We start from the raw sequence: 10,774 nt of genomic DNA on the forward strand, positions 1-10,774 counted from the left end.
CATTTAAATAAGTTAATATGATTGACCTCTATAGTCATAAGCACTCCATAAAATCTTAGTGATATCAAGCTTAATCTATTGATATATCTTGTATTTATTTGTAGTCATGCTGCAAAGCTTATGAATATATGGGCTACATTATGGAGAAAGAGCAAGCATATATGGACGCTGCCTTAAACTATGAGATGGCATGGAAACATGGCAACCAGACAAACCCAGCAGTAGGTGAGTTTAACATTTGAACAGTAGGTTTTCACCGGAAATGTGGGTTTTATGTGTAAACCTTCATTTAAATGAATTTGATTTTCTTGTTAAGGACAAAATATACATTAACAGCCAACATCCTTTGTCATTCCTGAGAAATAAATTTTACATTCCTAATAGATTATTAGCTGCTAATTTATTAGGTATAGTTTGCTGAGATTCAAACTCGGCCTCAGTTGCCTTAGAGGACATCTAGTCTAATTCTGCCCCTTTTTCTCCCTTCACCCTCTAATTGAAAAATGTAATACTGTGGGAGAAAGTGTTCATTGTGAAAGAAGTGAGAAAAACATTGCATTAAATCAAGTTCTGCTGGTTGCTTTACTGCAAAACTTCTCAAAGACTCTAAGCCCTAATATGCATTGTGGTGGATATCACGTAGAGAACATGTTTCCCACGATAAGTTGACTATGGAACTTTTTTTTTTTTTGCCCTGAGCATCTGGAAACATCATCTTGTCCCAGGGGTAGACTGTTGGTTTGAGGAAGGCTAGTCGCCAAGGTCCCTAACAGATGGGCGGCACCTGGAATATTCTTAGTGACCACTGACAGCCACGTTGTGAGGGAGCTCCCCCCAGGCTTCTCTTTGTGTTGAGCTGGAATCAGCGTCATTTGACACTGCCCTGTCTGTTCTCTGGAGCAACCCACAGAGTTCTCCCCTGCTTACACATAATGGCCCTCGAACCGCAAACTCCGTCACGTCTCTCCTCAGTTTCTCTCCACACTGTTCTCAGGTGCTTCTTCATTCTTCCCAAGACTTGCTTTCAAGTCTTTCACCCTCCTTGCTGTCTCCTGGAAACTCTCAAATAGTATTTCCCAAACTTGCTTTGGAATACTGGGTGAGATACTGATAGTTACTTCTTTAAAAAAGAGAGTTGACCATGAAGAGATTAGATTTCATGGCCAAATAAGTTTGGAAAAGGCCATATTTGTCCATGTCCCTCCTGATCTGTTTTACTAGAAATGAAAAAATTGTTAAGTGTGAGTTAAGAACAAAGTGTATGTATAATGAAGCTTTTTTTTTTATGAGGCATTCAGTGGTTGATAATTCAACTCAAGATGACATCTTGTCTTTTTAGCATTGGTGTCAGGGTAATAACTCATATTTAATCTACAGTCAGATAGGTCATCTTTAAACTTACTGTTGTCATTTCAGGAGTTCCCCTACTTTTTCTCAGGTCTGTTACTTTACTAGATTTGCTCAGAGCACAGAAACTAATTTGTAGATAGTATTTTTCCTTCTCGGGTTTTGTTCATGTTACAAATAAAGTCAGGTTGTAATATGAAAATTCCTTAAAATCTTTAAAACTTATGTAATTCCGATGCTTTATTCCCCAGAAGGAATGCAATTAGAAGTTTAGTTATTTAAATATTCTGTTCCTTCAAAGACCAGCAAATAGATTCCAGGTCACTCGTTCTTTCATTGTATTCTCTTTGAACTTTATAGGTGACTTTATCAGCTCCTCTGACCTCTCTTTAAAGACATTTCTCTGAGGCTCTCAGTTAATTCTTACAGTTTCTTTTTTTAAGATTATCATTGCATCCAATACTCCCAGCCTTTCTGGCCAAGTTCATGATGCATTTTTTTCATTTGTCAGGAAATCCTAAGTCATAGTTGTGTTCTTTTTATAGAATTCAAGCTTGAGCACTGTCACTGTGAAAGACACCAGAACTGAGATCCACTCCGAGGAGAACACAGTCGTGTTTCTCTCGTCACAGTCGTTCCCAGGTTATGTGACAGTCACTGGGCTGTTCACACTGTTTGTGGTTTTGTTTTCTTGCTTTCACGAGCTCAGGCTTTCTCCCCCCATTTTTTTTTTTCCCTGATTACACAAAGGGTTGAATTCTTAGGAGCCTGACAGGTGTAATGAAACTGCGGTGCACATGTTCTTTGCCATGTGTAGCTCTTCATTTCCTCTCTAAAGTTTTTTTTAAGGAAATGATCTATCAAGTTTGTTTCAATGTGACAACTTTGTGCTTCTAATTTAGTGTTTACACAGTTAAAAAAACATTAGTATTTGTGTGGTACTCTGAAATTTTTTTACAGCATTTCACAAGTGTTTCATTTGATCTTTAAATTTACATTAAGAGATAGCAGGGTTATCGTCCCCATTTTTGGATGCAGAAACTTGAAATTGACAGCTAACGGTGACTTGCCTAAGGTCTCAAAGGTCTTCCTAGTCAGGAAGCCAGAAACCAAAAGTTATGTCCAGGTTTTTTTGGCTCTAGTTTCCATATTTGGCATGACATCTTTGTTGTCCTTTTTAAATGTCACAAACTATTTATTATTCTGTTTTATAATTCCTTTCTAATGATATCAAGTTTACCTCTCTGATACTGTTTCCATCTTGGACATTTCTAATTGTGTCTGTTTGTGTGTGTGAATTGAATACTATGAATTTTAGATAATTTCTATTCCTTCCTTCTTACTACCATAATTGCATTACGCCAATAATTCTTTTAAAACATTGTTTTGAAATTCTAAAAATTTTCTTCAACGGTCCTTTGATTAAAGTCCAAGAGCAGCATTCAAATTTCCTTTTCATATTTTTAAGTGGTAAAGCAAAATATATTATTAGTTACATATTATTTTACATTGTGTTATATTTTATTTATTGAATCTACTTTTTCATCTCCTTAGTTTGCTTACTACTAAAGGAACTAAGGAGATGAAATTAGCATTCTTATTATAGAACAACAGTTATTTAAGAATGTATTAAAACTTTCTTCAAAAATGTCAGTATTTGGACTTCCGCGGTGGTCCAACTGTTTAAGAATCTGCCTGCCAATGCAGGGCACATAGGTTCAATCCCTGGTCTGGGGATATTCCACATGCTCTGGGGCCATGCGCCACAACTTCTGAGCCCGCGCACCTAGAACCTGTACTCCACAACAAGAGAAACCACTGCAGGGAGAAGCCCGCACACCGCAACGAAAGAGTAGCTCCTGCTCATAACACCTAGAGAAAGCCCTCTCATTGCCATTACTAGAGAAAGCACATGCACAGTAAGACCCAGTACAGCCAAAAATAGTAACTAAAAATTTTAAATAAATAATCCTTGCAGTGTGCCATTTCGCCATCACATGTGATGAGTCACCCCCCGCTGCGCCGCCCTCTGCCCCCCTGCCCTCCAGCTCCCTTTGCCTGCTGGGTCTCCCTCCACCAGTGGCCTCTCCCCCGTGCAGTTCTCTTTGCCGGACAGAATTCTTTCTTCCCACCCGCTTGGCCTACATTATGCCTCTTCCTTCAGGTTTCACACATTACCTGACACCCACCCCAGATTTCTTGTTACAGTGCTCTTGGCCTGTGCCTTTATTTCATAGCATTTGTTTCAGTTTTGAAATCATTCATGTACTTCCATAATGACTTAAATAACGTTCGTTCTTTCCTAACAGAATGTAAATCTCAGGAACCAGTTTGCCTGATGTGTTAAGTACATCAGTACTGTGTAAAGGGATAGCTGTGTTACCAGCTATTACTGCTCTATGATCAGTTTTTACTGTAATCTGAAACAAATGGGACTTTTCTGTAAGTTGCAAAACCCTATCTGTGGGATGGCCGGCCATCTTCTAGCCCAACGGTGGTCCCTGTTCCAACTCCGTTTTCTTTGATGCCTGTTCTCCTTTTGGATCACTCCACCTTCTGTTACCTTATCGTTCCTATCATAGTACAGTCATCACCCTCCACTAAGAGTTCTCTAAGACTAGCATAAACAAACAAAGGAGGAAGCCAAGAAAGGTATTACTAACAGTGTGCTCTATAAATAAATAATACTGTATCGTTGCTGGGGGTTTTGTCTTTACAGGATACAAACTGGCATTTAATTACTTAAAAGCAAAAAGATACGTGGATGCAATTGACGTATGTCACCAGGTAACACTTAAATTTATATTTCTTAAAGTTTTTCAGATGTGCTATTTCCTACTTTTGTTTAATATCAAGTTGTACATGAATAGAGATAGAGGATGTACTATTTTGGTTCAGTGCCTCGTCAGATACATCTGGAAGAAATTACCAGTTTTCAAAGTTTAGAAAATAAAGTTTACTTAAATCAAAAACATGTTTTTAACTAGGACTCAAATAAGGTTTGCCAATTTAAAGGAGGAGGCTAGACAAGAAGCATGTTAAACAAATTTAATCCTTAAGTCAGAAAATATCTGAAGAGTATTATAGATTCTCCAGGTCATTGTTCTGAATAGAAGTTCTGATGTTTGTGTCCAAGTCTGGTTATTAGAGGAATCAGATTTATAAATTAAAGAGGTGTTTTTTTCATTTAAAAGTCATTCAGTTACATTTCTGTAATAGATTTCTGGACTTCCCTGATAGCTCAGACAGTAAAGATTCTGCCTGCAATGCAGGAGACCGGAGTTCGATCCCTGAGTTGGGAAGATCTGCTGGAGAAGGGAATGATTACCCACTCCAATTTTATTGCTTGGACAATTCTGTGGACAGAGGAACCTGGCAGGCTGTAGTCCATGGGGTTGCAAAGCAACAGACATGATTGAGCGACTGATTTCTGACTAAATGATCCCTTGCTAAATGACAAATTTTTGAGTTGCAGTTTCAGAATTTGCAATTTCTTTATATATACGTTGTCCCATTGATATTTCATACAAGGCATTGTACTAAATATTGTTGGGAGCTCCAAGAAAAGCACCTTAGCAGAGAATTATGTAGTGTGCCTTATCCCAGATAACTGTGTCAGCATCATTATAGTGAATACTTGACTCCAGTGATTGCTATTGATTACTGAGTCTCTATGTAAGGCAACATTTCACATTAAGGTTAAGGTTATATATTAGAGCAATTTGTGGAGTTTTGATTTTTCTTTCTTTATGACTATCACCCTACTCTTCATCTCAGTAGACCTGGAAATTTGTATGTTTCAAAATCATTCCAGGTAAATCTGATGTGTACTCCTGGGTAAAAATATCTCTAAAGATTTGTTAAATATCATGCATAAATAGCTAAATTCTAAAAAGTATCTTAAATCATTGATCATAATTGTTTTGTATAACTGATCTATTTAAGGAAATAATTATATTTGTTGTATTTTCCACATGTGGTGGTACATTTTTACCATTTTCACCTAATTACTGCTAATAGAAATAAGTATCATGTCACATCTCAGATGTCACCTTTAAAAAGCGTTGTTGTATTTGCAATATTATTATAATGTAATCCCAACTGTAATGCCATTGCTAGTAAGTTTTGTGGCTCCCCAGTTCTTGATAACGAATTTTAAGTTAAGTTTTTGTTTTATTTTGTTTGTGTTTGCAGGTTCTTGAAGCACATCCAACTTACCCCAAAATCAGAAAGGATATACTTGATAAGGCTCGCACATCTTTAAGACCTTGAAAATTATTTTAACTTTTCAAAACAAGAAATGGAAAGAATCTGAGTTCTTCCAGTACAAAATAGGTTTAAGCTACTACTTTGTATTAGAAAGCATACTTTCTCCAGCAGAGGCTGCTGTTGCATATAAAGAGAAACACTGTGTTCAATGGATGTCTTCCGATGGAGAAAGTGAATGAGAGCTGGTTTATTTAATTATCTCTCCTGATTAGGTGCAGATTTGGTGTTTCTGTGGTAAAGATTATAACCCATTTCTATAAAGAATATTTTGTTAAAATCTAGATAGGTAAGTACCCCATATCTTTTCTAAGAGATATTGTTTCTTTCTGGAAATATGTTTAAAATACTATTGGTCTCTGTTAAACATTTTTATGATATTTTCTGTTATTTCAAAGGTTTGAGTAAGTTTCCATGAAAATATTTATAAAAAAGAAAACATATTTTTAATAAACATGTTGTGAAATTTATCAACTCAAAAAACATGGTGAGTTTTGCAAATTCAGGGTAAACTACCCATGTTAACGCATAGTATTACAGAAACTGACTTTCTTAGAAGAATCTTTTGGAAAAGTATAAAGAGTGTGAGTTTCTCTTCTTTGTTGAATTGATTTAAAGAGTGTGAGCTTCTCTTCTTTGTTGAATTGATTCTTCCTGCTTTTAATGCCAGTGAGGTTCTTTTAAGAAATAACCAGCACCTGAAATTAAATAGGTAGACCTTTATAACAATATTTAACCTTAGCCCAAAGACAAGATCTTTTGGTGTAACTTTAGACACTGTGGCACCTGGTCGAGAATATTTTCAGCCAGCAGGGACTCACGAAGCACACCATGTAAAAAGCAACCACATACCCCACTATCCCTAGCATTCCTGCCCCCAACCTGGGAGAGTCACTTACTCTTTACACTGAATTGAACTTAACTTTCCCAGCTGGCACTAGTGGTAAAGAACCTGCCTGCCAATGCAGGAGACTCAAGAGATGCGGGCTCGATCTCCGGGTCGGGAAGATACCCTGGACAAGGGAATGGCAACCCACTCCAGTATTCTAGCCTAGACAAGCCTAAGGACAAAGGAACCTGGTGGACTACAGTCCAGTAGGGTCACACAACTGAGCATCTGAGCACAGCGCACAGCATAAACCTGATCTTCATAAACTCAATTCTTAGCATCATTTTTAGTGTATCTACATCTTTTTTCAGTTGGTTTTAAAAATACAGTAAACACAGTCTTCCATTTTAACTGCATTTTCAATAAACAGTTTTTAAAAGTCTCTTCCTTTTCCTAAAGTACTTCATGTTTATCTCTTTTGAGTTCCATTCTTATTTCAAATCACTTCTCTAATTTTCCAGAGTCCTTTTAATCCCAATTATGTATTCTAAGATTTCTAATCATTTTTAGTTATGATGTTTCATGGAAATGTTTCATAATTAGAGCATTTATGAAATATTTCATGTCTATTAAAACACTTCCCGCTCTTATTACATTTTGTCCTCACAGTCCTATGATACAGATATCATCATCTCTCTTTTACAAATCTGGCACTGTGACACATTATCTTTCTCTGTAATTTAGGGGGAAAAAACTTTCAACCTGAATGGACATTGTTAAGGACATAATACAACAGAATACCCTTAGCAGTTCCAGTGAGCCTGCATTGTGGAATGCTAGAAACATGGAAATCGGATGGAGAAAGCAGAACATCTGTTCTCCCAGCAAGACATTTCCAAATCTGTTTTCCTATCTATAAAATGAGGAGTTTGTTTTTGTTTCTTAAGCAGCCACTTATTCTGCCATTTGTTAGATACTATCCTAGGAACTTTCTTTAAAGTATGTCTTTTATTTCTCAATAAACTCTCTAGAGAAATAATATTTTTCAGATAATGAGATGAAGCTCAATCTAAAATTTGCCCAAGCACACAGAAAAATTGTCAGAACCTGGATTTCGCACCAGCCTTTCTTAAATTGAGATGCTTTCCACAACTAAGAGAGACTGTGTCTGTAAGAAACATTCTCGTATCTGCATCTGGCTAGCAGATGAAACTGAGTGTTCTATCACAGAGATGGCTAGGTAATGAGGATCAAGACCTGAGTGGAATGAACGTTCTTACAGATGTGGAAACTACTAAAGAGAAGCCTGAGCGAGGAGCAGCGTAGTGCGGTGGTGAGGAACGTGGACCTGAAGTCAGACCGCCCTGGGTTTAACGCTTGACTCTGCTCCTTGCTAGATGTCTCACCTTTCTCGAGTTACACAGGCTCTCGGAGCCTTGGTTTTCTCATCCATAAAAAAGCATATCAGGATAATAACCTTCCTCAGGTTGTTGTTAAGAATTAAATGAGAGAGCTTACATAAAACCTATAAGCAGCTCTATTATTATAAACTGAACAGGGTCAAGTAGTAGTTGCAACTGAGAAGACCCTTCACAGGAGGAAAGAGACAGCAAGGACAAAGGTGAAACTGACAGGAGCGGTCAGGCCCACAGAAGCACAGGCCCACAGGAGCCAGGAATCCTCGTGCCTGGCCTCCCCTTCCCTTCTGGCCTCCTCCTCTCTCTCTCTTCCAGCCCCAGCTGGAAATTATGTTGCACTCCACATATATAAATCTCACTTCAGCTAATTTTTGAACAGACTTACCCCTCCCTCCTCTACTGGAATTCTCTCCCTGCTCTCCTCTCCCTCATCCCCAACTCACTGTCTCCAAGCCTCCCTCTCTAGGCTTCCTCTTTCTCTCACTCAGTTATCAGTTTATTAATCACCTGCTCAGAGGCCCTGTCTGTGTCCACTGACACTCTATAAAGTAGCCACCATGTCAGCCTGTACTCCGTCACCGTATTTAAACCCTGTATTTAGCACTTGCTAACCTCTGATATTTCTCTTGTGCACATGCCCGCAATCACACATCCAGGAAAGCTGGGACTCGAATGGAATTGCTACTTGAAGGAATCAGTTCCCATAGCATGTTCAACGAGAGTTTAGGGTCCATGCGTAAGATGGACAAAGAGGGACACAACATGAATGAATGAATTTTGTGTGAATCTGGGGTTTGAGTGCCACCACCCTCAAAATAAGGAAGCAGTTGTAAGTTCAATGTCCTTTGACCTCAGGTCAACTAGTATGAAGAACTGGATCCCAAAAGGAAATAGCTTTCTTTTCCAGAAGGCAAGAACCTAGAGCAGTTCTGGAAAGAAGGGTTTTATGCATGGACAGCTGAGGAAGCTAGGTTAAACTTTGCACTAGCGTAGATAATAGAACAGAGAAGGCAATGGCACCCCACTCCAGTACTCCTGCCTGGAAAATCCCATGGACAGAGGAGCCTGGTAGGCTGCAGTCCATGGGGTCGCTAAGAGTCAGGCACGACTGAGCAACTTCACTTTCACTTTTCACTTTCATGCGTTGGAGAAGGAAATGGCAACCCACTGCAGTGTTCTTGCCTGGAGAATCCCAGACACAGTGGGCCCCCGTCTGTGGGGTCGCACAGAGTCAGACAGGACTGAAGCGACTTGGCAGCAGCTTAGCAGCAGATAACAGAATCACTACGGAAACCAAAAGACCAGTTAAAACTCAGAGGAAACCTAGTTTGGGTCTGGTGATAAGTGAAGAACCTTTTAACAGGATCGTGTAACCTGTCCTAGTGCTGATAAAGTAGAAAATGCTATTATTTTTTTGTTTGTTTTTAGTGAAAGATTGGCAACAGTGCAAGAACAGCGCATTTGTCCTCTGTTGGTAGAAGTGTCATGCACCCTTTCTGAAGGGCAATTTGGCACCATGAATTAAGGTTTCATCCTTTTGACCAAGAAATCTCACTTAGAGACATACATCATAAGAGACAGAAATTTTCTCAAGGTTTTTTGGTATAAAAACTGATAAAAGCAAAATGTTTAGGTTTTATGATTATTGTCAAAACATTCAACATAGTTGAAGTGGTTGAATATATTAGTTTACCTGATAATGTGGTCATCAAAAGCCATTTTCAAAGATTTTTTTTTTTTTTAACTATTCATGTTTTAAAACTTTTTTCAAAGATTTTTAACTGCTGGGTGTCTTACAAATAAGTAAAAATTCAGGAAACATAACTTCATATAAAATTAATTTGCTTAATAATAATAAGTAGATGTATAGTGAAGTGAAAGTCACTTAATCATGTCCAACTCTTTGCAACTCCATGGACTGGAATTCTCCAGTACTCTGCAGAATACCGGAGTGGGCGGCCGTTCCCTTCTCTAGGGGATCTTCCCGACCTGGGAATCAAACCAGGGTTTCCTGCATTGCAGGCAGATTCTTTACCAGCTGAGCTACCAGAGAAGCCCAAATAGGTGTATACATAGATATATATATATATATACACATAGACAACACACAACTAATGAAACTAATGCAGTTTTTAATGGTAGTTCTATCTGCGTGATGAAATAGTGATGGGAAATGTGCCATTTTTTAAGTTAACTGCAATGAACACATGAAAGTGAAAATGAAGTCGCTCAGTCGTGTCCGACTCTTTGCAACCCCGTGGACTGTAGCCCGCCAGGCTCCTCCATCCATGGGATTCTCCAGGCAAGAATACTGGAGTGGGGTGCCATTGCCTTCTCCAGTGGATCTTCCCAACCCAGGGATCGAACCCAGATCTCCCACATTGCAGGCAGACGCTTTAACCTATGAGCTACCAGGGAAGCAATGAACATACCCCCCGCCAAAAAGGATTTTTTTTTTCTTTTAAAAAAAGGATAGCTTTCTCAAAGAAAAAAACTAAACAAAAGCTGACGCTGACATTCTTTCAGCTCTTAACACCCACACTTTACTACTAATGGTTTGAACAAAACGTAATCTGGCTTATTTCAGTTTCAAAGAAGATTCAAGAAGTTAGAAAAATACTCTGCCAGAAAATGGAAATAGGAGAGTGCTGATAGCAGCGCTGATAACAGGAGAGCCCAGGAGTTACTAAGGGAGATGTGAGTACCCCATCAAAATGAGTGAAGAGCACACTCCTGCAACCACAGGGGAAAATAAATGAGAGGGCTTCCCTCGTGGCTCAGTGGTAAAGAATCTGCCTGCCAAGGCAGGAGACACAGGTTCGATTCCTAATCCAGGAAGATTCCACATGCCTTGGAGCAACAAAGCCTGTGCCCTACAACCACTGAGTCTGTGCTCTAGAGCCCAGGAGCTGCA

At 38.8% G+C, this 10,774-nt stretch overlaps 1 protein-coding gene across 1 annotated transcript in view; it reads left to right on the plus strand.

Moving 5' to 3' along the window:
• The window catches only part of TTC21B (tetratricopeptide repeat domain 21B), a 93,877-nt gene extending 88,258 nt beyond the window's left edge, over positions 1-5,619 (plus strand). Inside the window, exons 27-29 of the mRNA XM_052635458.1 lie at positions 105-225; positions 4,067-4,134; positions 5,542-5,619. Coding sequence (XP_052491418.1) covers positions 105-225; positions 4,067-4,134; positions 5,542-5,619 — 267 coding nt within the window. The remainder of the gene's footprint in view (positions 1-104; positions 226-4,066; positions 4,135-5,541) is intronic.
• The last annotated feature ends 5,155 nt before the right edge of the window (positions 5,620-10,774 follow it).

The sequence above is a fragment of the Budorcas taxicolor genome, chromosome 2 (assembly GCF_023091745.1).
Source record: "Budorcas taxicolor isolate Tak-1 chromosome 2, Takin1.1, whole genome shotgun sequence".
Classification (NCBI taxonomy): Eukaryota; Metazoa; Chordata; class Mammalia; order Artiodactyla; family Bovidae; genus Budorcas; species Budorcas taxicolor.